The 25657-nt window shown below is 35.6% G+C and overlaps 4 protein-coding genes across 5 annotated transcripts; 2 read left to right on the forward strand and 2 right to left on the reverse strand.

Annotated features, from left to right (window-relative positions):
• The first annotated feature begins 5806 nt into the window (after positions 1 to 5806).
• On the forward strand, positions 5807 to 10125 carry LOC135078218 (uncharacterized). 2 transcript variants are annotated; one of them, XM_063972806.1, is made up of 5 exons: positions 5807 to 6139; positions 6420 to 6609; positions 6870 to 8636; positions 9084 to 9273; positions 9493 to 10125. In XM_063972806.1, exons 3-5 carry the CDS (start codon positions 8391 to 8393, stop codon positions 9798 to 9800), a joined length of 744 nt encoding a protein of 247 aa, XP_063828876.1. In that variant the 5' UTR covers positions 5807 to 6139; positions 6420 to 6609; positions 6870 to 8390; the 3' UTR covers positions 9801 to 10125. The 2 variants fall into 2 exon arrangements, with proteins under 2 accessions (XP_063828876.1, XP_063828875.1); XM_063972805.1 differs by lacking the exons at positions 9084 to 9273; positions 9493 to 10125 and having other exon boundaries at positions 5818 to 6139; positions 6870 to 7568.
• An 813-nt stretch (positions 10126 to 10938) lies between these two features.
• Positions 10939 to 14987, forward strand: LOC135078219 (uncharacterized). The gene is made up of 3 exons (XM_063972808.1): positions 10939 to 11370; positions 11599 to 11790; positions 12017 to 14987. Exons 1-3 carry the CDS (start codon positions 11358 to 11360, stop codon positions 12217 to 12219), a joined length of 408 nt encoding a protein of 135 aa, XP_063828878.1. The 5' UTR covers positions 10939 to 11357; the 3' UTR covers positions 12220 to 14987.
• Positions 14988 to 20089: 5102 nt separating this feature from the next.
• LOC135077921 (uncharacterized) lies at positions 20090 to 23311 on the reverse strand. The gene is made up of 3 exons (XM_063972452.1): positions 22842 to 23311; positions 20811 to 21003; positions 20090 to 20409 (listed from the first exon to the last, which is right to left on the reverse strand). Exons 1-3 carry the CDS (start codon positions 23178 to 23180, stop codon positions 20129 to 20131), a joined length of 813 nt encoding a protein of 270 aa, XP_063828522.1. The 5' UTR covers positions 23181 to 23311; the 3' UTR covers positions 20090 to 20128.
• A 284-nt stretch (positions 23312 to 23595) lies between these two features.
• Positions 23596 to 25394, reverse strand: LOC135078274 (uncharacterized). Its single transcript, XM_063972872.1, has 3 exons — positions 25090 to 25394; positions 24395 to 24596; positions 23596 to 23891 (listed from the first exon to the last, which is right to left on the reverse strand). Exons 1-3 carry the CDS (start codon positions 25357 to 25359, stop codon positions 23596 to 23598), a joined length of 768 nt encoding a protein of 255 aa, XP_063828942.1. The 5' UTR covers positions 25360 to 25394.
• Positions 25395 to 25657: the final 263 nt, after the last annotated feature.

The raw sequence follows: 25657 nt of genomic DNA on the forward strand, positions 1-25657 counted from the left end.
AACATAATATTTATGTTTAACCTACTCTTTTAATGTTTGGTAAACAAAAATAATATTTGATCCTCTTTTTTAGTTATTGATCTTTAATTTTGTTAATTTGATGATTTTTATATCAAGTTTGCCTTTTAATATTGATCACCTAATAAATACATTTCGATCTACGTATAACTTAACTTTAAAATATATTTGATCTAACAAAAAATGTTATTGGTTAATATTTTTAATTAAAAAATATCTTTTAATTTACGCGGTACTTTGTGGTTGAGTGACAATCGTCCGTCATTGGTTACTGAGTTGGCCAAGGGCTTAGCGGCCAATAAGCAAGCAGAATGGTACATTGCCATGTTTGTGTAAATTACAAGCTTTGCTTAGTTTGGGACTAGAGGCGCTATGTAAAATAATTTCTTACTTCTGAGTTCTGACATCCCTGAACCCGACATCATAATTTTTACATCTTTATTTTTTTTCAAATCGCAAGGTTGATTTTCTCTTAGTATACCGATCTCGACCGTGATCAGTGACCATAAAGTCATCTGTCAATGGGTCGATTGGACACGATAAAAGCACTAAACCACGGTAATACTATCTATACAGTATTCCAACTCGGCCATATTTTTGAAATAAATGTCAACAGCCCCGCGGTACGTCACGGTATGACAACATGCGATAGGGCTGCCCACCTACAGTACCCATTCTAATTACATCTGTCTACTTAGAATTTCTATCTAGTTTTGTGATTGTATTTTTTTTTTTAGTTAGACAAACAAAATACTTTGTGAATGGAATAGGATAAAAATGCATGTTGTTTTGTGTTAGTAGATTTAATTTAAAAAAATATACTAAAATAATTTTGAATCTACTAATCATAATGAGTACTTAATGACCTGTTACTTTAATTTCAGGCGGATGAAGTCGTGGGCAAAAGCTGGTTTAATACAATATAATTTTTATTTCAAATCAAACTGACTGAAAATGACCATTTTTGACTGTTAATAACTTGTTTTTGACAAATTTGTCCGTAAATGACGGTAGTCAAATTCAATCACCTTAGTCATTTTCAACACTAGCTAGTCCATCGACGTCCGTTCGGCACATTCGCGACACCCCTAACCCTAACTTTTGGATTTCGACCGCGTCCCGAGATTTGAAATTCGAAGGAAAGCTCGCGTTTCGTCGGTTTATATGAAGTTATAATACTGTATGATATTATTACCGTGGCTAAACGATATTTGTTTACTTTTAGTGCGACATCGGGTCGTAAGGACCTGATAAGTTTTTTTTCCAAATATTTACTGTGTTTGACGAAACAATTGCAAAACAATATTTATCTTTCGTACCTACTACTGAAAAGACCGAATATATCCATCCCGCACCAATGCATCCAGCACCTAAGGTCAATTCGACCCGATAACGCAGTGTGAACGTGTTAAGTATGCTTTTTTAATAAAAAAAATCTTTGAACATCAAGTGCCTTTAAATAGTTTCCATCCTTTAACTACAACTTAATAAAAATAAGTACCATAACATAATTATTTTGAAGATTATTTGATATAGACAAAAAATAATTTATACAAATCGAATTATTTAAAAAAGTATCACAATATTGAATATTTGGTGCTCATTTCTTTTATTTTTGAGGACCAACAAGTAACGATCAGATATAATTTTTACATCTCAATTTTTTTTGCGTAGTTCAAAAGAGGTTATAATATCGATCGATTTTATTTATTTTATGTCTCAAAGAAAGAGGATCAATCATTAAATTAGATGACCATTTAGATTTTTTTATTTGCCGTTTTTGCTAATTTAAAAAGATCATTTAAATACATGCCATAATTAATTTTACCAATGTCATTTCTTAAAACAAGGTGCTGCTGGTTAAGCCTTTAACTAAAATGGATATGAGGTATTCACAAACTAAAATGGATTTTCCCAGCTATGCAAATTATACTTGATTATCTGGAATATTCTGAAATACTGTATCGATAAGGAAAAGAATCCCAAGTGCTGAATTGCTGGTGAAAAGTGTGAAAATTCTGAAACAATTCTGTAACTCATTTATTGAAAGAAACCTACTGTATAGACTCGCATTACTGTAACTCTGTGACCTTAGTTTTGTTGTGACAATAGCAAATATATGAAGCCCTGTTCCACCCCTTAGTGCAGCCCTGTAAAGTTGGTAAAATGTTCCCCGCACGGGCCAGAATTGTATCAAACATGCTGCCTCCGCCAAACAACTCAAGCCCCGAGCCCCCGGGCCCCCGGGCCCTGATTGATTCCAGTGTTTGTGTTGAAGGAACACAGTTACGTTTTATAACCGTATGAGGATATCGAACAAAGTTAGAGATTGGATCTTCTTTAAGAACAGCTACGAGTATGTGTGTTTGCACTTTTGGCTTTTACAAGGAAACATTAGCACTTAGAAACTTTTTGGTTGTAGGAAGAGTTGATGAGAGTAATTTTTAACAGTATACCTCGGAAAATAGGAAAAAAACTTAGGTATAAATAATTACACAAAAAGACTAGACATCTGCAATCTTTTTACTGAAATTGAAATTTTATAGTTTGAAAACAGTTTGAGAAAAACTTAGAAAAAAATAATCTAATGTTACCTTAGTTCCTCACATGTTTTTATTTTTAATTGTCGTGTGACTTTATAAAAAACTGCACCATTTTCCAAAACATTCCCGTTGGACAAAATGCCTATTGCCAGCTGCAAGCATTTAAAGATTTTCAAAAGCGAAACGTTTTAAACGTTGAAACTAGAATCAATTAATACGAGTACAATACGACAGAACGGCCGGCGATTTGTAACCGACCAGCAGGTGCCGCAGTCCGCCATTGTTTACCGCCGGCAAACTTCACCTCGTAACCCTCAAATCTAATTGGATTTAATTCCATTACCAGAGGTCCGAATGGGACCCTTAATTGTGCTGACCGGGTCGAACGCACCCTTGTTTCGTAATGGAAAACGCAAGGTAAGGTGTTGGGCTGATTAGACAATATACGAACGTGTTCCATCGCTTTTGCATTTAAGATATCAGTGGGAAAAGAACGCGCGATTTACACAAAACAAAACGGTCTATATTTCGGCCCTCCTGGTGGACTGATGATGATCTAGAGTGAGAAGCAAAGACAGTGGCGCCAACTGGTGAGCGCTAAATTGGTAGGAGGACTATCGCATTTGCGCTCATCAAGATGGCGCCACTGTAGAGTAAGGTCCTGTCAATCGCCAGGGGTGCCAACTGTTAAGTATAAAAACGATAGCCCTCATTATATTAAACTAGCTGTGCTCCGTAATATTGTTACCTGCGGTAAAAAGTTGCCTATGTGTTAATTCAGGGTGTCAGCTAACTCTATACAAAATTTTATTAAAATCGAGAAGAAGTAACAAACATACACATTCACAAGCCTGCGTCCAGCGCCTTCCTACTACATTTATGATGGCAATGGGCAGGGCACATAGTACGCAGAATTGACGGCCGATGGGGCAGCAAAGTTCTGGAGTGGAGAAAACGCAGCGTGGGACGTTCACCCACAAGGTGAACCGACGACTTTGCAATATAACAATATTAATTAAGAGCAATTTAAATAGGATAGAAGTAAACAACCTCGACCTTAACAAAATAAGGTGTCATTATCCTTAGAAGATTAATAGATTACGTTAATATCTTTTATTAATTTGGTATTATAATATCACGGACGAGTGCAGACAACGCAAATTAACCTAATCATGCGGCTACGGTATGTAATGTACAAACTATTTATTATTATCTAATGATTATTCTATAGAATATGTCCGATAATGATGGTGATAAGGAAATACGTAATTGATAAGGATTTGCGGGTTTTAACATAGTGTAAGTGGACGGAGTAGGAGCAAAACAAACAAACTAAAATAACTAAGACAACCAAAACTTCAATTAATTTCAAACATACAGGGTGTTGATTTCAACCCTCGCCATATTTATTTAGGTGGTCTATTATGACTTATATAAACACATTATCCACCAAAAAAAAATTACAAACGAATGTGGAATTTTTGCGAATATTTTCCGTGCGACATCAACTGTACTGTGACTCGCAATACTGCAATAATTTACACCATTGAGCTACGCGGATCGCTCGCTTATCATGTCGGATGTCTACTGAAGGTAGCCACGTAAAGTAGGTAGTGTAAATAGGTGTTTTTTTTTTACCAACTTAAGTTAAATCAGTAAAAAAATGACTTCGAAAAAAATTTAAAAGTTCGTTTTAATTTTTTTTCGAAGTCAATTTTTTACTGATTCGTGATCAGAATAAGCTACTTAATCAAGTCCTTAAATATGGCGAGGATTGAAATCAACACCCTGTATAGTAGATAAAATAACTATTAGACATAATACGTAAAAGAAACTAAAATAATATTATTTTAATTTATTTATTTTCTTCTCCTAATTAATGAAATTTTTGAAAATTTTAAATAATGTAGTAAAAGACTGAAAAAATAACAATAGCTCTTGGACCTGCTGAATAGATGCCTGTTGTTATCGATTATTTAGTTAAGGAATGTCCGATAAATTACACTTTGTTAACGGAACCTAATTACCTAATGTAGTAAATCCATTTCTAATAGAATGAAATAAATAAAATGTTTATGATGACTGGTCAAAGTCAGCACATTCACGTTCCGATTCGTACATTGTTTAATATTTTGCTAATAAAAAAATACATTTAAAAGATTTTCAAGGCCTATTGTAAATAATTATGCACACTTGCACACAGTGCGCACTAATATTCGTAGATTATGAAGTTATCTCTGAAATTTAATAACAATTTAAATCGGACATTGACGTCAAAGTAAAGAAAATGAATAATGAACACCTAAATAACAGCTACATTCAAAAGCAAAATGTATAAAATCGTTAAAAGCAATTTGGTGTGAAATGTGTAAGTCTTGAAAACGATGAATATTCTAGTAATTTTGTCAGATAGCACTCCTAGGTGCAAAGGTTCACTATAAATTCATGCAAATTATCTTTATTTTTATCTGGAATTAACGTGTCAATCAGAATGTAGGATCACTGTTAGAACCATAAAATTAATATACCTAGCGGAATAGAGCAACAAAGAACTGAGCGAGCGAGATGTCACTAGCAGCAATCAGCAACCCTGTGAGAACACCATTATAAGATGCGTGATGCCGTCGCGGTCACATCAAACAGAACCGTTTTTTGCAACTATTTGATAATTCGGAGGCACTTAGTGGCACGCTAAATATTTGAGCTTTGAGATATTTTCAGATTTTACGTGAGTGGATACCTGGATACGTCGTGGATATTTAAGAAATAGTGCTTCAGAAATATCGTGACTGGTTCAGTGAAAAATAATCGTGACGCTGACACACATGATATCCAGTGTCATCCAAAATCGGTTTCGTTTGACTCGTGGTTGTTGCTCTTTTCCGAAGGAATAGGTATTATTATGGTTAGAACCACTATGATACATAAATAATTTTTATCTTAGTAGTGTTTTAGATTTTGGAATAAATAAAAATGTACAGTAGGCAATGCACTGGATCTGCGAAACCCGTGATAAGAAAGTCTACCATAAAATTTGGGTTTGGGTGGGTTATAAAATTAGACAGCAACTATCTACCTAGATAGATATTATCACATTGGCATCAATGACATGTAATAAAACAATTGGCATTGTGCATTCGTAGTTGTATCGTAAGCTTAATCTAATCAGATGCTGCGACATGTCCATCAAAGCCTAACAGCGATAATACTCATGTACTAGCTATATCTGTGACTGTGTCTTTCTATAAATATCACTATTTAATCAACTTGCGAACATTTAATTAAAGCCAATCGACGCAGCCGCTGCTAATAAATTTTTAAGTGCAATAATGCCGCCGAACTTCGTTGATGTGTCATATCCTGAACCTGTCACGGTTGAGGATGGACCAAAGGAGAATGGGGGGCCACCGTCTCCGGGGATTTCTACCCACGCGGGGCTGAAAGCTGTGAGGTCCCTGACGACTCTGCTGACCCACTTGTTTATCGGAATTGTCGTGGGAGTTTCGCTGTTCTGGTCGTTCAGGAATGGTGTGCCGATTGGTCCCACGCCACAACACGTAGTTTTATGTGTCATAGGGGTGAGTAAATTTTATTTTTTGTGACTTTGTCAGGACGAATGCTAGATTTTCTTCCATTTATATTTAGATAGGTGTAAAGTTCAGAACTGAATGTCCTATCCTACCTAATGTTTTTACTACCCTAAGTATTTGGAGGTGTTTAAGTCTAAACTAAAATTAAAAAAACGTTCTATAGATTTTGTGGAATGTTTAAATGTAGCTTTTGTGAAAAACCAGTCTACTTCTGAATATAAATAGACGTTTATGAAAGACGGAACTAAAGCAAATTTATTGTTTCCAGTTTCAATTCCTAATGGCAGAGGCCATCCTGTCCCTGGCTCCAGACAGCTGGTGCTCCACTTTGAACCTCAAGCACAAACGCTGGGTTCACACTGGCTTACAACTGGTCGGCTCCATACTGGCTCTGGTCGGCTGCTTCATCAAGATCGTTGACAAGAACGTTAACTTTAACACATTACATGGACAGTATGGTAAGAACAGCTGCTGATTAATTTTTTTCAGTCATGAAATTGTGACCAGTTTTCAGAGATAGAAACACTTCAGTGTTTTAATGTTTATCACTCCATTCAATTGATAACAAACGTCGCTTGAAGAAGCAACGACATTAGATACCGCAGTATTTAGTTTGATGTACTAGCCTCTATACCTTTTTAATTTTTAAACGTTTATTTTTTTTAAAAACATTAGATCGCGCCATTTTATGAAATTCAACTTGCTATTTCTTTCACAGCTCTTGTGTCGATGGTCTTCACATCGGTGTCTCTGGTCAACGGTTTGACTTCCCTGTATGCGTACGAGCTCCGTAAGTTTATACCAGGAATCCTGTCAAAGCTGACGCACATTTGCTTCGGGGCCGTCGCGTTGGTCACTGCCTCTGTATCTCTGTGCTACGGCTTTGACAAAAACTCCTTCAGAAATGCGGTCACCAGCCCCTTTACTGACACCCTCATCATCATGACAGGCGCTTTGACCACCATCATCATTATTAATCCTCTTCTCACTATGTACGCTAAATTCCTTGGTGTTATTAAGAAATAAAACTCTTCTGTACCTTTTCCCATCTCATGGGGTCGGTCCGTCAGGTTCCAAGGCTCCAAAATAGTCTGTATTGGGTCATTGTTAAGAATCAAATAATTAGTAATGAATCATTAATTTAATATTCCATTTTGCTCAAGAATGTTGTATTATAAAACAGACGAATTATTTTGTTACATAAAGATTGATTTCTAGACCCAAGAGTCACAAATCGTGGTTGCTTTATCTATGTTTATAAATGTAACTACCGCAATAGGAATCACAGATAAATGTACTAAAGTATTAAAATAATTACTTATGATCTGAGAAAATTCCCGTTAGCTGTTGTAACTAGGTAATTATTTATATTTTATAAACTAATAAGTTAATTATTAAATAAAGATATTGACATTAATCTATCTTGTATTTTATTTGGTTAATTAACATAAAACCTTATGTTGCGATTTAAATACTTAAGACCCAGTACTATAATGACATTTCTATACGTAAAAGTCACACGGCAAGACCTTATACCAATATTACCAACACGTACGTTAGAATGTAGGTATTACTCGTATTGTAATATGAAATGTGTAAATCTTAAAAACCTGCCACAAATGTTATGGTAACTTAGTCAAACATAGTAACAATCATAAAATCAGCAATGATCGCGATAAATTGTCGCATCAATTTATCTTGATTTGTATCCGGAATTTACGTAACCGCTATGATAAATCAGAATTTTATCTTATTTAATTAAAATCATTAAATGTTGCATTAACTTAGATACTTGTTAACAAAGATTTTAACTATCACATTGATTATTTATTAAGAGTCCGTATTGTGTCATGTTTTTTAATTATTTTATCTTCCACATTTAATTTTGACAAACTATGAAGGAGTAGTAGTAATGATGAAAATAATAAAGATGGTGGTAAACCAAAACAGTTACTATATACAGACATAATTATAACATGAAATATTGGTATCAATGAACTGTGTAATAAAACAATTGGCATACACGCTATAATAAAATTTGTGGTTACGTATTGTAAACTTAATCTAATCAGATGCTGTGACATGTCTATCCAAGCTTACAGCGATAATACTAATATACTAGCCATATCTGTGACGGAATCTGTCTATAAATATTACTATAATCTCGAATCGCGAGCATTTTACCAAATCCAATCGAAGCAGGAGGTGACTCTGAAGGGTTAGTTTTTAAAGTGCAAAAATGCCGCCGAACTTCATTGATGTGTCATCTCCTGAGCATGTCACGACCGTGGATGGGCCAAAGGAGAACGAGACATCGTCTCCGACGATATCTACACACGCGGGGTTGAGGGCAGTGAGGTCACTGACCACTCTGCTGACCCACCTGCTGATCGGAATCGTGGTGGGTGTGCTGCTCTTCTGGGCGGTCAACAATGGCATACCGATGGGCGCAACCGCACAACACGTCGTTTTATGTGTTATTGGGGTAAGCGAAATTTTTTTGCAACTTTGTAGCTACGAGAAGTATGGTATTCGCAGAATCTTGTTCATGATGAAAATTGCGTCTAAAGTTCCGAATCATGTCTTTTTTTCTAAGTTTAAAATATAGGTTTATTATCATTGATATCTAAAAACTAACGTAATTATTATCTAAGCACTCCAACCTTTTTAATTCCTGAACATAAGTACTAAGCACTCCAACCTTTTTAATTCCTGAACACAAGTAGTATTAATGAATATTTGATTGCTATTTTCATCTTAGTTGTTAGTGTACATGTAAAAATGTACTATGCGATTCGCATTTGTAATATTTATCACATGCATACATCTAGAGGGATAAACTAAAGAGTTTTCGTGATAAACCATAATTTTTCTGGAGAAAATAATTGTTCAAAAAGGTGAGTTGAAACTGAAGCAAAATTATTGATTCCAGTACCAATTCTTAATGGCGGAGGCCATCTTGTCCCTGGCCCCTGACAGCTGGTGCTCCACGTTAAGCCTCAAGCACAGACGCTGGGTTCACACTGGCTTGCAACTGGTCGGCTCCATCTTAGCTCTGGTCGGCAGCTTCATCAAGATCGCTGACAAGACCATACATTTCAACACGTTACATGGACAGTTTGGTGAGAAAAACTTTTAGCTAAAAAACCCTTGATAGCGTAATAAATTACGTCATGAATCGTTGCAGTTTTTGAAAGTCTTGTATTGTGAACCGTTATGGTTTTCAAAAGTTAATTCTGATTAAAATTATGGTCGCTTCATACGGTTGTTTAAAATTTTCATTACTCACTTTTTATTTGACTTTCAAGTTTCAATAAGCTTATCATAATATTATTTTACAGCTCTTGTGGCCATGGTCTTCACATCGGTGTCTCTGGTCAACGGCCTGGCGTCCCTATACGCATATGAACTCCGCAAAATCATCCCGGGTATCCTTTCCAAGCTGACTCACATTTGCTTCGGGACCGTCGCGCTGGTCACTGCCTCTGTGGCCCTCTGCTACGGCATCGACAAAGGCTTCTTCAGAAATGCCATCAGCACCAGCTTTGCTGACGCCCTGATCGTCATGACAGGCACCTTGACCACCATCGTCATCATTAATCCTCTCCTCACCATGTACGTCAAAGTCAACGGCATTATTAGTAATTAAAAAACTCATGTAATTTGTAGTATTTTATAAATTAGCTCAGACTGTGTTGTATTTTAAAATTGACGAAAAATGTTGTTACATGCAGTTTGGTTTCTAGACCAAATAGTCGTGAAATCATATACTTTCGCAGTTGCCATTATTATTTCAACTATTTAATTGTACATAACTCAAATTCAACAATATAAATCACAGACAAAATGTACTATAATATTAAAATAATAACCTATGATCTGAGAGCATTCCAGTTAGCTGTTGTAAATATTTATATTTTTTTACTATTAGGTTTAAGATTACAAATAAATAAAGATATTGACATTGAAATATCTTTCTTGTTTAATTTAACTTAACATTAACCCCGCATTGTCATAATTATAGGATTCAGTGCTAGAAGCAAATTTTTCATCTCCGAGATCAACTGTTACTTGTCTACATTATTGATATTTGATTATTAAATCTCATCAAATATAATGTACCTACCTATGCCTGAGACTTTTTCAGAATTAGTCTGTTTTTTTATATTTTGAATGTAAAGGTTGTTGATTTAGTACCTATTTCCATTTTAAATTAAAACAAAAGGAGATAAAAAATGAAGAGCACTGATAAGATTATTAGATTCAAATTCACTTCTGATATGTACTTGTCAAAGAAGTAAAAAAAATGCCGATGTAATATCAAAAAACCCAAGGCAATCCGTCACAATTATGTTAAACTAGCTTTTGCCTGCGGCTTCACCCGCGTGAAATTTAGTTTGTCACATATCGTCATAAATTACTAAGGCTGAGTTGCACCACCTAACTTTAACAGTAACTATGACGATAACCGGTGCTTTTTTTATGGAGTTTGACAGATTTTTGACGTTTGTCAAAGTTAAAGTAAGATGTTGCAATCCAGCCTAAATCCGTTCATTAGTTTTTATGTGAAAGAGTAACAAACATCCAGACATCCATACAAACTTTCGCATTTATAATATTAGCAGGACAATCATAAAATAAGGTGTGTAAACGATAACACGAATTCACTTGATTAAATTACTTCGAAAGATACTGCATTTTTTATTGTTTTTACGTTATTTTTGTTGTGTGATGATAATTAATTGTACCAAACAGGCTGAAGAATAATGATTATGAAAATTCATAATTATTTTTGTATTTATATGAATCACTTTTAATCTTATTTTTGAAAATACGTGTGGCCTGATAATTCCTTATCAATGCAGTTTTATGATTATTCCATTATAAAATCATAATTTTCACTAATTACGGCCATTTAATTATCTCCATCAGAGTAGGCTGTGACGAGTAGAATATTTTTACAATAGAAAATGCCGCCGAATTTCGCTGACGTGTCGCCATGTACAAACGTTAATGTGGTCGAAGGGCAGCCGGAACCTCCAGAATCTATTACTCCTGAAGTAAACCCATCGCATGCGGCCTTAAAAGTGGTCAGGTCCTTGGCAACAATAGTAACACACATGCTGATTGGAATTGTTGTGGGCTCGATCCTTTAGGCAACGGTCAGATTTATTCCTGCTGGTGCAACTGCTACTCATATTATTTTATGCGTTATTGGGGTAAGTCTATTATTGGAAACGACTGTTAATTTCAAAAAGTATTGCCAGTTTAGTGCCAGTGTAATTCATTATTTTTCACGTTCCATTTTCCCAACCACTAATTCCGCACAAGTAAATAATATGTTTGTATCTTCAAAATTGGTATCTTAAGTTTCTCATCTCCATATCATTTATGTTTCCATATCATACTAGCTGCTGTAACTAACGCCAGTTCGTGTTTGGTATCAGTTTCAAATGCTGCTGGCGGAAGGTATCCTCTGCCTAGCGCCGGACAGTTGGTGCTCTACCCTGAGCCTGAAGCACCAGCGCTGTGGGTACACACGGGTCTACAGATCATGGGCTCCGTGCTAGCGCTGGTTGGCTGCTTCATCAAGATTCTCGATGTGGGCGTCAACTTCACCACGTATCATGCACAGTTTGGTAAGTAAAAGGAACATCTTCTCATTTTGGGAAATGACTCGACGAATTGAACTTATCCGAAAGGGGTGATGCTGATGCTCAAATACAACATCAAATCATTTGTAGGTATTCGTCTAACATAGAATATTTAGTCAAGTCCAAAAATTAAAGCTCTCGTTTAAAAATAATTCAATTAATTTATGTGTTCGAGATTAATACATATGCATAAAGTAACTTTCTCCTACAGCTCTGGCGTCCATGATCTTCACAACAGTATCTCTGGTCAACGGAGTAGCATCTTCGTACGCGTACGAACTCCGCAAATGTATCCCCGGCATTCTCTCCAAGCTGACCCACATCTGCTTCGGCCTTCATCACTGCTTCCATCTCCTTAGCCTTCGCAGTCAACTACGTCTGATTCGTTGCTTTCCTCACCAGAGAATATGCTGACGCTGTTTTAGTCATGATTGGCGCATTAACTGCGATCGTCATCATCAATTCTTTCCTTACTATGTACGCCAAATTTAATGGTACTATCAGTAGCTAGCATATCAATTACAGTTTTTGCAATTCATGGACTTGGATTGATTTGTAAAAGAAGAACTTAATTGATTCTTTTTATATCGTCATCATGCGGATATTTTCAATGATTGGCGAATATAGTTTTGTCTGTCTGTTGATAAACAATAAAATAAAAGACTTAATTTTATCAGGCTAAGGTTAAGGCTTTAATCTTCTTGGCATTTTTCTGGTATTGTGAAAATAAATTGTATATGTAGTCGTTTTACACATGATCTGAATTAAATTGTTTAGGACTGTAATTCATTTAATTTAATCTTTTTAGGTATTACAAACAATTACTAGCGTTTTAAGACTAATAAATAAGTATATGTCTCGTCGTTTTATTGGGATTACAATCAGAAACAATAATAAGGAAAATAATTCCTACAAGACGACCATCACTTGGTTAACAACCCGTGAGGTTCTCTTTCAATACCGGAACAACCAGTTCCGAGAATCTTTAAAAAGGAAAATAATAAGATTTCAAACACGGTATTTACCCTCAACGAATGAATACCTATTTCTCTCTAATCAGCATCTTTAGGTCAACTTGCACTCTCATTCAGATAACCTAGATACAATAAATTCTGTTGTCATGTCGGTATGTTGTGATAACAACGTCTTTATACAGTGTGAGTCACGTTAAAGTGTACATATGAATTAAGGTAAAACTAGACCTATTTTTATCGACAAAAAAGAGGTCAAAAAATTTTTGAGATTTTTTTATAATTTTTTAAAGATTTTTTTTTCTTTCAATTACTTATTGTAAAGAAAACGTAATAACTTTTAAACTAAGAGGTATATCCTGATAAAATAAAAACAGTAATAATGCTAAATAACAGGAAATACTAAAAAAATACATGAAATACACAGAAAATGCCAACAAATAATAAAAAATGATACGTTTTGAAAAAATCTGCTTTAAAATTCGTATTTTTTTGGTTATTTGATAAATTTCTTTAAAAAATGCCCCTATAACAGGTGGTTTTTATTATTTTTTATTATTTTCTATCGTATCACTTTTGTAAAACCAAAAATCGCAGGTCTCTATCCCTATCACAACGTTTGCAATGATCGTTTGAACTAAGCCTCTCCGGGCGCGCAATTCAACGCTTCGTTAACAACGAAACTGAAAGTGTCTCTAGATTTGTAATTTTGATAAAGACTGGTTAGATTTCAAATACAAACAAAAAATTTCGAAGTAAAATAAGCATTTTAGTTAAAACTAAAATTGTCTCTACCTGTAGCGGAGAAAAATGTGGTGGCAGGCCTTTGTTCAAACGATCATAGCAAATGTTGTGATAGGGATAGAGACATGCGATTTTTCGTTTTACAAAAGTAATACGATAAAGAATAATAAAAAGTAATAAAAACCACCTGTTATAGGGGCATTTTTTGGAGAAATTTATCAAATAACCAAAAAAATACGAATTTTTAAGCATATTTTTTTCAAAAAATATCATTTTTTATTATTTGTTGGCATTTTCTGGGTATTTCATGTATTTTTTTCAGTATTGCCTGTTATTTAGCATTATTATTGTTTTTATTTTATCAGGATATACCTCTTAGTTTAAAAGTTATTACGTTTTCTTTACAATAAGTAATTGAAAGAAAAAAAAATCTATAAAAAATCTAAAAAAAATCTCAAAAAAAATTTGACCTCTTTTTTGTCGATAAAAATAGGTCTAGTTTTACCTTAATTCATATGTATACTTTAACGTGACTCACACTGTATTTATCATTGAAGACGATTTCGAGATGTCACTATCAAATGCGATAGGTATTTTAACAAACTTCGAAGGGCTTATTAAAAAAGTTAAACGGGCGTTTAACGCTTGTTTAAAAATGTAAAAATTAATGTCATTTTAACGTCTGTTTAAGTTTTTTGTAATAACTCGACCAATCTTTAGAAAGTAAACGCTAAGAGCACCATGTATCTTATTTTTTCCGGCGGATTATTTTTTTATTTTATAAGAATAATATTGTTATCATTGTATTAATGATTAGATGTTTTTTACGTTAAATTATCTGAAATTCCTTAGAATAATTACCTACGATGATTGATGTAATTACGCATTAAATTTTTTATCTGGAAATTTATCATTATGATTGTGATATTCTAAGCATTTTAATTATCATCCGGCTAACAGTTAGTTTCTTTTTGGGCTCAATATAAAATCATGGCTTTTAATGAACTCCACACGTGCCACTGACTGATATAAGTCTTATCGTATTGACATAAGTAGTTTATCATAAGCATCCCGATAAAGCTATACAGGGTGGAAACGATAAGTGATCTCACTCGATTATTTCTAAACTATACAAGATATCAATAAACTAGTTACTGATCCTGAAAGTGCTTCATGAGCTCTATCAAACGGTATTAATAATAGGTTACAGAGTAAACTGGATCTATCCGAAAATTCAATGTTTCCAGCTTCCATACATTTGGTAAAGTCACATTATTTAAAAAACTACACATGATATCGTAAAACTGATTACTGATTCTAAAAGTGCTTCACAAGCTCTATCTAATGGTATCAATAATAGGTTACAGAATAAACTGGATCTACCCAAAAATTCAATGTTTACTTCTTCCATACATTTAGTACTACCACAGTGATGACACTCATCTCTTGACAATATTATATCAATTAAAGCCTAAAACCAATGCTTTCCATGAATAATTTTAAATAAGAATACAATTTACAAGTTTATTTTAAGACTTTATTATTAAATTAAAAAAAACACTTCTAATATTGTGTGTCTGGCATACATTTAGTGTGGAAGCTGGAAACATTGAATTTTCAGATAGATCCAATTTATCTGTAACCTATTATTGGTACCGTTTGAAAGAGCTCATGAAGCACTTTCAGGATCAGTAACCAGTTTTTCAATATCTTGTATAGTTTAGAAATAATCGAGTGAGATCACTTAACGTTTCCACCCTGTAGAAAGCTATATTCGAAGACACAACATAACGATTTTCAGTTTTTTACTTGTCCACTGTTAAAGAGGATCAACAAACATGAAACAGCAGTTTTCTACAAGATTAGCTTAGCTGTCACTATTTATGTCAAAACTCAAAGTTTAATCAGTATTATGAATCTATGTGACTGTTGTTTTATCCACACCACAATATACATACAAATTCAAACATACTCGTAGGTCGAAGTAAACAAATACGAGTGATATAACAGAATATCACGAGAAAACTAGCATTTGCGATTGTGGCACACACAATAAAAGCAGTATCGCAGTTCGATTGGTGCAGGAGCGATTGCAGGTAGGCTCCTGTAGGAAGACCATCCGCAGAATTAACTTAGGACATTTTTGAAAAATAATTTTGGTTTCTACAAATCTGAATAGAATTGAAAGTTTCAGTAGAGCCTGTTCCGATAAAAATCATGAGGACACATAAAAAAATGTTTTCTGACAAGTTTCTCAACAAATTCAGATTAATTAATACCCACAATTTCTAATAAGTACCTAGGTAATTAGGTATAGTTGCTCTACTTCCACTTTAGGATAAACAAACTTAACAGACCATGATTAAAAGTTACTGCAGTCTAACAGAGAGTCATCATTCATCATCGAGACTAAAACTAAGTATACAGGATGGGCCCTAATTAAACACAATCAGCACTTATTCAGAAGTACCTGGAACTTGAGTAACTAAGTGACGAATTTGGGTACAATTTATCTGGATTATGAATAATGAAATGCCTATTGTGACAAACCTGTGCACATTCAAAAGAATGAGATAAAATTATTTCATCGTTTTATAACAATATCCTGTCACTGAATTGGTCACCCTGGTCACCTATCTTTATGGCATCAGCGTATAAAGGAAGCCTGCAAGCAAGAGTAATGGGGCTCGATACGCACCGCGTGCTGTGCTAATGTCTGTATGTGCATGCGTTTACGTAAGGAGGCACGTCTAAATAAACACTGCTGCATCTTATGTTATTGTGATAGAAGTTATTTTGCAACGAATATGTATGGTCCGATGTGATGCCGTCTGTACCCATGAGCTCGCAGACTTTGATAGTACCAGAAGTGCCCAAATAAATGCATCTTGTTTAACTATTGGGAAAAATTAATTGGCTAACAAGGATGAAATTGTACACTTTTTCATGCTTCTTTACAGCAGATGTACCTACAGGGCTCCTAGATGGTAGGGCGGGCTATATAGGTGTATAAACGCCCTGGAATGTACCTAACGCCCGTATTCACAAACATTACTATGAGGTCTCACAGTGCGCGTGGACGCACAGGGTGACACACGAACCAATCACAGAGCTCTACTCAACACTCTGTGCTCGATTTGCTGCTTCACCTAAGCAAGCATCGTTTGTGAATACAGGCGTAAGTATTTATTATTTGACTTGCTCCTTGTATTACGCGAAAACGTAACATAATTAATTAGGTATGTCAAGGTAAAATACCGAATAATACCTAAGCATAATTTTATTATAAAAAAATAGCGAACATTTTGTTTACCTAGCGTGTAAAAACACGTAATTCCCATATCTTTCACATTAGAATTTGCACCATTTGAAACACATTTCAATTAACAATGATTAGTAAAAAATCCTAATCATACATCAATGTAAGTATTAGAGTAGGCGCACACCGTTGATTTTTAGTTGGCCGATAGTTGTGCCCGATTTTAAATTGTATGAAGAATCGGCCAAATCGGATCGGCGTAGTGTGCGCACTCCCATACATGCCCATACTGATCAACTGCCCGACTAACTATCGGCCGACGAAAAATCAACGGTGTGCGCCTACTCTTAATGTCTGTGCCTGATAATAAATTATCGACAAAAAGATAGGACTCAGATAAGCGTTTGGCAATTATTATGTAGGTAATTAATCCTACTAATATTATAAATGCGAAACTTTGTGTGGATGTCTGGATGTTTGTTACTCTTTCACGCAAAAATTTCTGAACAGATTTTGTTGAAACTTTACAGTATTATTGTTTATAACCCAGATTAACATATAGGCTATAATTTATGACGATCTGTCTGTGACAAACTAAATTTCACGCGGGTGAAGCCGCGAGAAAAAGCTAGTTTTTAATAAGTCTATAAACAATATTATTATTTTAAAAGTCAAAATTCAGTACTATTTAGAATGTATTCTGAAAATCTTCTTTTCTTTGAATAGTTATGCCGCATAATATCTTCAGAGTGTACCTTTGGGGAGCATTTAGGCCTATAGAATTATGCAGGTTTTCAAATTTTACATTGGGACCTTAAGATTTATATTAATCGCTAATTACTTTTTTATCTTAAGACTTTATAATCATGTACCTTCCTACGTCAATCCAAAAAATACACGCACTGCACGTATACACGTCGTAATTGTTATTTAAATACAAATATTTTGTTTAAATTAAATTGGAACTACTATGAGAGAGACAGTGATACATTAAACTCCTGTATCGTATTCGGTATGTAAAGAACAAAGCACTGTGAGACAATTATGTTATGACGTCATGAGCTCTTAAGCTCGCTTTCCTAATGCAGGTGACAGGACTTTTTCTATTGCTCGCAATATTATTTACTTCACAGCGACAAGTAATAAGAAAAATGAGATCTTTAAAATACATAAGCACCTCTTACTTTAACTTTAACAAACGCCAAAAATCTGTCAAACTCCATACAAAAAACACCGGTTATCGCTATAGTTACGGTTAAAGTTAGGTGGTGCAACTCAGCCTTAACTTGCGCTTGATAACGCTTCTGAAGATGCGATTGATGATGACTTGGTTAATTTTTTTTAATCACAGAAAGATTGACATCAAATAATAATATTGTATGTAGTCATTAAAGATACAATCGTTGTAAAAGATCACAGAAAGAAAGCGCATCAAAATGACTTTGTATGTAGACAATAAAGATACAATCGTTGTAAAAGATTATTTCCTACACACTTGCAGTCACGTCTGTAGATTACTAATACGTGGTTAAGGTATTATTCATAGATATTCATTGATAAAATGATATAAACGAGCAATATTGTATATTGGTGTGCCTGATTTATAATAACTTGAATTCAATAGGACCTTATTGTGAATCAATTTTCAATGGAATAATGTAAGGACACAACTAAAAGGCTTATAAAGTACGCAATGCATTTGTATTTGGTTAAAATATAGCTGTATTATGTATTGTTACCAGTTTGAAATAGAATATCAAAGGAACATAACATTCGTATGTATGCCAGTTATTATTTTGATATCCTACACCTATTCAACTTTCAACCTCAATGGCTCAACCCATAATAAAAGAAACTAAATTAGAATTTTATTAAATAACATTTATCTTATCAATCGTAATCACGTCACTAGTAATCAAGTAATCACAACCAACTATTGGGGAAATGCAAAGTAATTTCAAAGATTAGATTTGTTAAGCTTAGAGTGGTTCGTTTCAATTATGAAACGGTCTCGGGTTGGAATCCCGATTTGATACAAAAGAGATCTGTCGCGAATCTTTTAATAAAATAGATTAGTGGTGGTTTTGTATTTAAGTACCTTTCGTATTTTCTTTTCACTATTCACTTTTATAATCCCAAACACTGCATTCCTTTTCGTTGCACTTTTAAACTTCATTTATTTCAACTTTTTTTCTATACACATTCACTATTTTACACACACACACACACACACACTTTCACTACCTTTGGCGGATTATGAAGATTCAGTGCATAGCCAGCGTATAGATATCGTTGATTGGCACACACAATCATCCTCGGTGGCTTATGATGATTTGAGACTACAGAAACAGTGTGACCACTGACCAATGCAAGTCTAACCAGCAGAAATTAACTAGACTCTAGTGAACGTACAATCATCTGAAAGTCTTCAAGACTCGTACTAATGCTCTTCCTTTAAAGCTTGTTGCTTGATGCCTTCAGCAACTGCTGTATCAATCTGCACTTCAGTCTGCAGTAATATTCGCGATTGCCATTTGATCTTGTCTTTTTATCAGTTCTCATGTAAATGGCCACTCCACCAGGCCACATTATCAGTGGCATGTGTGCAACAGACATCTGTCGCCAAGCTATCTCCTCCCAGGAGATAAGATCCAAGATGATAGGAGATATCCTCCCAGAAGACAAGACGCAAGATGGTATCACCTTCCAACTTCACAAGACTTCGATTTTAAGTAGCACAAAGAAGCAGGTCACACACGAACTGATCCATTTGCAACCACAACCCACTTCTAACGGGCGATCAGATAATTCTCTCACGTCCGCGATAATTAGTTAAAAGTGGATTAATTTTTATAGATTATAACAGTATTAGTATATCACGCGCCAATAGTAACGGTCAATTTTCCTAATTAATAAAGCCGAATCACATTGATAAATGGAGCTGTTTTACAGCCAGTGATTTAGTAACCTATCTTTATAACATTGATTCCATAGTACAGTATTTAATAGTGTTTTATCGTCTGATAATTTTAAAATTGCCAGTTTTTATTAACGGGAATTTTATTATCTACATTTTTAGGACACTTTACGGGAAAAAAATTATATCAAGTTTAGGTATTAGTATTACGCCTAGCGGCCTATAAAGTTTTGCTTAACAAAATCAGAACAAACACAATTCAATAAAAGGTAAAACGGAACTATTTCCACCTCTCCTTCCCAGCCCTTCAACTCCTGTGTAGCCAAGATCTAAATAACAAATGAAACGTAGCAACTAATAAGGAGCTGATTGTTATCAATAAAACACGCTAAGAAAATGATAACTGATTTATTACAAACACCTTCCCTAATCCTAAATGCGTGACATACACTTGATGAACACGTTAGCTAAGATGAACGCGGTGTAGAACACTACAAAGGCTGTCAACACATAAACGACGACAGAGGCTGCCCAGCTCTTGAATTCGCTGGTGAGAAACCCTAGACACAGGCTGATTGAAGACATGAAGAAGGTGGGCATCCCAACGCCCATGTGAACAATTTTGAAGAACGGACTGAAACGATTCTGCCTTGACAGGAAATTGAAGGGCCCAAAGATCACACTGAGTCCTGCTAATGTTAGCGTTATTAGCCCTGAAACAAAAAAGTTATGAAAGATAACCTAATCAATGAAAATGGTGTACCTGTGTTGATTATAATAATATGGGGCTGGTTATAGTAAAATACCATTTATTTAAAGTAAAACAAATCATAGACCGATTTAACTGAATGTCAGGACTAGGGACCAATCTCATGGTAAAAGTCTAGCATTTGAAAGTGTGTAGGACTACATAGTTTCAATTTTGTAAATGTATCTTCATCGTACCATGGAGAGAGTCAATAATATATTAAATTAATATAAATATATTAAAAAACCCAATTGTAAACGCTTAATAAGCAATAAAAAAAATTGAATTTGAATTTGAAAAAAATTTTGCAACAAATGATGAGGAATAAGGCAAATAACCAAACACATTATAAGATTAAAATCATACCCGTTATTCCGTGCGGCTGACCTTTGACGTAACCCCTCGAAATAAGAACAAGCGCAGTACCAGCCACGGCGCAGGTCACGCCGCACACTTGCAGGAAGATGTGCGCGCACCTCCGGTGGCGCGGCTTCAGCGGCAGCGACCAGCCGTTGGCGTAGTTCATGCTGAGGATCGCTTCGGCGGTGAAGAAGTGGTACTGCAAGGTTTGAATGAAATGAAAAATGAAAATATTTTTTCAAATCTAAATAAAAAAAATGTACGTGTCATTGAAACGGTATCCACTCAGGATCATGCCGAGGTATCGCACGCGAGGTACACCACGACCATGGTCTTCCGTGGATACCTCGAAGAGCAAGAAGCACTGCTATGACGCGGCAATACTACTCCGGTTGCCATACAATCCGGTTGAATAAAATAGATTTTTGATGACTTTTATATCCTCAAATATCAATGGTTCTATCATTATTCCAAGCATTTATTGTTACTTTTCTTAAGTTGATTATTTCGATAATCTTCCCACTGTAAATGTTTAGTTTGTTTATAGTTAACCAAATAGTTATTAGCTGGTTAATTATCGTACAAATTCGTAAACCGATACGAATATCCTAACAGAACGTGAAAACAAATACGCTTTAGGAAAACACCGTTCATAAACTTAGATAAGGCACCAATACACGAGTTCAATTACATTTGCCTATTCGCCAATAAACCTTTGTCCCTAACAAGGGTTCTTAACCCTCTCGAAATCTATGGGCCTACGTGCTTTTTAGTTTTTATTCTAAATTTATCTTAGTTATTAGGCCAAAAGTTTTAGATACAGAATAAATATAGAGAAAGTTTGTTTCCAATCTCGAATGAATACGACGCACTAAAACACTTCATCATCGTTGCACTGACCCTTAGCACGCAATGAGCTTTTTAAAGAGTACATTATGTCAGCAGTATAATAAAATTTAACCAAATTTTGCCCATAATATTAAGCGGACCTCTTGTTCAAAACTTGTGTTCGATCTTCTCCCAAATAATATTTTGGCCATCCATTTTGCTACCGTTTACAAATCTAATCCCAATGGCAAAGACGCTTGTAAGGTTGTACAGTTAACAATGTTGCCACTGCTAATAATCACATTCCTTCTGCAGAGATCTAGATAACCATGGGCCAATAACTCTGGCTGCTCTTACCGAGTTATCTGAACACCTGCTTATGTGTCTGCTTACAAGCACTTCGCGCACAAGAAAAGTAGGTTCAGAAATTCCACTATCCGATATGGTTTAAATATCAGCCTTGAACTAATACCCTGTAAGGACCCTTGGACGTGTGACTATTCGAAGTAAGTTCTCGTACTTTCATTGTTCAAATCGATAAAATAGACACCTAATTCCGTAAGCCATTGTTAATATTATGCGCTAGAAGCCTACTGAATTATGTTCTGCTGGTATTTGTATTATCATTGAACAAGGATACAGCTAGTGTAACTGTTGGTTGACTAGATCTTCAATGATTTAATTTAATCCTTCGTACAGTCAAGAAGTCTATACCTACTTTTGTCTTGCTGTTTAAAGATAAATGTTTAAGGGTGCATACTGAGAGTAATAGTAACAGTATATTAAAACACTTACGCCAAAAGAACACAAAATAACGTGCAAGTCCTCAAATCCAGTACTGTGACTGTACATAAATATACTCATTAGTGTGGCGGCTCTTAACATTGTACAGATAGTAACAAAAATGCCACAAAATACGGTTTTACAGTACACATTATCTGGATCTAATGTAAAAATGTACATTTTCAAAATCAACAACAAAAAGTAAGGTTACGAAATGTCTTGACAGTAATGTTTTAAAATCTATATGGCAATGGGAAACACATATTTCGCCTAATTTCCATTTGTCTCCCTACGATTTTAGTTTCCTTTACCTTAAAACTATGTCAAACTTTAAAGAGGCGTCTCAATGTAATTCCTTCTCTATCAACAGACCTATGAGCAAGATAATAATGATTTAATTCATAAATGAAACTTGATTAAACTCACCCCAACAGTACAAAGAATAGCATGAGAGTCTCCGGTGTGCCCTGAATATGCCAGAGCTACCATATTCACAGCTCCAATGGACACGTGCACCAAGCCCAGGCCTACGGCATACCAGACGGTCCAGCAGTACTCCCTCGGGTCTATCACTAAAATGTTCAAAGCCCGCGCAAACTTCAAGCGTCTCTTTACTTTTCTTCGACGAGACTTCAATAATGAATGTTGCTGAGTACTTTCTGGAGCAGTATTTGCAGGAGCACTGCTTTTAGGATCAGTATTCTCAGGTGGTGTACTTGCTGGAGTTGTATTGTCTGGAGCAGGTATTGTTTTTTTGTTTCCCATAACCAATTTCGATCACGTTAAAACTTCACTTTCAGAGAACTCCATTTTAATAGTAGATGTTGCTGTGATGCACCAAAAAATAATATTAAACCTAAAATATTTGAAAAATGTAACTTGATCCAAAACTGAAATGTAAAGTGAAGCCAATTTGACATTACAGAAAAATATGTCAATTGTGATAGCTTTTTTCAATCTTTCGACTATGGCCTCTGTATTTTAGCCCCCAATGGATTTCAAAGTGTTGGTTAATAAAGGTGGAGTACACGTATGTTTATACCTTTTATCCAATTAATTAATAGTGCGTCTAAAAATTTTATCGGTCTTTCCATAAAATCTGATAAAACATCACTGAGTTCATGGCATTAATAAACGGCGGAAATAATAACTAAAAATTTCAAAAAAATGTTTATTTGCTTCAAGGTGTCTTACCAAAGAATTTCATGGCTGGCGTAGCCAAAATAATAAGAGTGTACACAACACAAAACGCGATCACAATGTATTTTATATCAGGCAAGAACACCACCCAAGCCTTGAAGGTTTTTGAGTTCATTATGCCGATGATGAAGCACACCGACGAAGCGAGGAAGGCTGGCATGCCGAACATGGTGTGTGTTCGTTTTCCGACTTTGCCCAATGTACCGGTATCCTTCGAGAAGTAAGCACCAGGCCCCATTAGAGCAGCTATAGCAGAAAGACCGCCCGCTACCAACCCTGAAATGGAGCATTTAAAATTAAGGGGAAAGCTGAAGAAATCAAAGTCGACTAAAATTGGATAACTTGCAATAAAGCTGACTAACGTTGCCACAAGGTAAGCACCGCGACATCTTTATGTAATGACAATAAGTGTGACTTTAGAACAAGAACGTATAATCCGATCCAGTTAACTGCACACCTGGCAGTCGTGACGTCACATCGAGCTCTGGTACGGACGGGGCGAACGCGGGGAGTTGTGCACGTCAGCCTAGGCGCAGACCATCAACCGTTTTGTCGGCCGATAGTTTGATCGGGCTGTTAATCAGTATGGACAATTGGGCATGTATGAAAGTGCGCACATCATCGATTTGGTATCGGGCGATTCTTCATACAAATTAGAATCGGTTCCAACTATCGGCCAACTAAAAATTGGTGGTCTGCGCCTAGGCTAAGTGAGAGCGCGAGTCGCATTTCAGTGAGATGCGCAGTTAGCTCGAGCGGGTTGTAGTGTTACCTCTTACCCGCCATAGAATGCAAAGTAAGCCTAGACTTGAAGGAGCCGCCTCCGAACAGCATGACGACCACGGAACCAGCTGTCACGCAGCCCAGCCCGAAGATCTGGAGGAACAGGTGCTGGAACTTGCGGTCTCGCACCCTGAGCGGGGACGAGGGCCCGTGGAGGGGGTTCACCATCAAGATCGCTGACGGAATGAAGAGTTGGTACTGAAAAGTGAGGCTAGTGGTTTTAAAACATAATAATAATAATAATAATAAATACTCTTTATTGCACACCACATTGTAAAAGGAAACAGAAAGAAAAGGAACACATAAGGATATTAACATAATATTTTTTGATGAAATTTCGTAATCAGTGACAATAATACCTAATTCAATAAATAGCAATGTTTCAAAAGAAAAAATATTGCTTTATATTTTTTTACGAATCACGCATACTGTTCGTGCCGTTCGCATAAAAACGATTGAGATGGTCTGAACTTTGTAACCGTAAAAGGCATTGTATTTTAACACGTTACTTCAAAGCGGAGAGGTTATACCAGTCGTTACCTCGTTCGTTTCAGCCGAAAGACGTCCACTGCTGGACAAAGGCCTCCCCCAAGGATTTCCACCTACCTCACCTTCCCTCTATTATTTTCCATCGCACTATCTTTATAGTGTCCCTAATATAAACAATACTGAAACATGGAAAGCAACTTACCCCAATAGTGCAAAGTAAAATGTGCAAGTTCATCATCAAATTAGTCTTGAATCCGAGAGTATAGAAAAGGACTATCATAGTGGTGGTTCCCATCAGGATACTAGCCAAGCCTATGAACGCTGCTAAGCAGGCTTTCCTCGTGTAGACTTCCTTGGGCACATCCATCAGTACTATCTTCACTGGACCCACAAACTCGTGGATTGGGGGCAAGTCTTGGATGCACTCGAGGTTGCATGCCTTTTCTGCTACACTGTCTTCGTAGGACAACATTGTGTAAAATATTTACGGCAAATGAATTTAAAGCTGTACAGCCCCCCTAGACAAAACGCACTTTTTGATCGAATCGAAAATCGAATCCGTCAAATTCCATACAAAAAAGGGGCTTTTCGACCACTTTTCGACTGGTTTGCGATTATAATGGCACTTTGTCTAGACCCACAGTTGTGAGAAATGTCTATTTGAGTTTTGACAGTGACACGGCAATGGATAATTTCTGAACGGATTTTCATTCATAAACACGAGTTTTTTTTTATGATAGGCTAAATCCTGAGTCAGAGTGATGCATAAT

Source organism: Ostrinia nubilalis, chromosome 14, assembly GCF_963855985.1.
Source record: "Ostrinia nubilalis chromosome 14, ilOstNubi1.1, whole genome shotgun sequence".
NCBI lineage: Eukaryota > Metazoa > Arthropoda > Insecta > Lepidoptera > Crambidae > Ostrinia > Ostrinia nubilalis.

Excerpts from the sequence above, each read along its gene's own strand:
- LOC135078274 (XM_063972872.1), bottom strand. The coding sequence starts at position 25,359 with ATGTTGTCCTACGAAGACAGTGTAGCAGAAAAGGCATGCAACCTCGAG. Across the intron at positions 24,597-25,089 it reads TTTTACTTTGCACTATTGGG|TACCAACTCTTCATTCCGTC; the intron begins GTAAGTTGCTTT and ends CTCACTTTTCAG. Across the intron at positions 23,892-24,394 it reads TACTTTGCATTCTATGGCGG|GGTTGGTAGCGGGCGGTCTT; the intron begins GTAAGAGGTAAC and ends GCTCCATTTCAG.
- LOC135078219 (XM_063972808.1), top strand. Across the intron at positions 11,791-12,016 it reads CACGTATCATGCACAGTTTG|CTCTGGCGTCCATGATCTTC; the intron begins GTAAGTAAAAGG and ends TTTCTCCTACAG.
- LOC135077921 (XM_063972452.1), bottom strand. The coding sequence starts at position 23,180 with ATGGGAAACAAAAAAACAATACCTGCTCCAGACAATACAACTCCAGCA. Across the intron at positions 21,004-22,841 it reads CTATTCTTTGTACTGTTGGG|TACCACTTCTTCACCGCCGA; the intron begins GTGAGTTTAATC and ends CAAACCTTGCAG. Across the intron at positions 20,410-20,810 it reads TCAGCCGCACGGAATAACGG|GGCTAATAACGCTAACATTA; the intron begins GTATGATTTTAA and ends TTTTTGTTTCAG.
- LOC135078218 (XM_063972805.1), top strand. The coding sequence starts at position 5,891 with ATGCCGCCGAACTTCGTTGATGTGTCATATCCTGAACCTGTCACGGTT. Across the intron at positions 6,140-6,419 it reads TAGTTTTATGTGTCATAGGG|TTTCAATTCCTAATGGCAGA; the intron begins GTGAGTAAATTT and ends TATTGTTTCCAG. Across the intron at positions 6,610-6,869 it reads CACATTACATGGACAGTATG|CTCTTGTGTCGATGGTCTTC; the intron begins GTAAGAACAGCT and ends TTTCTTTCACAG.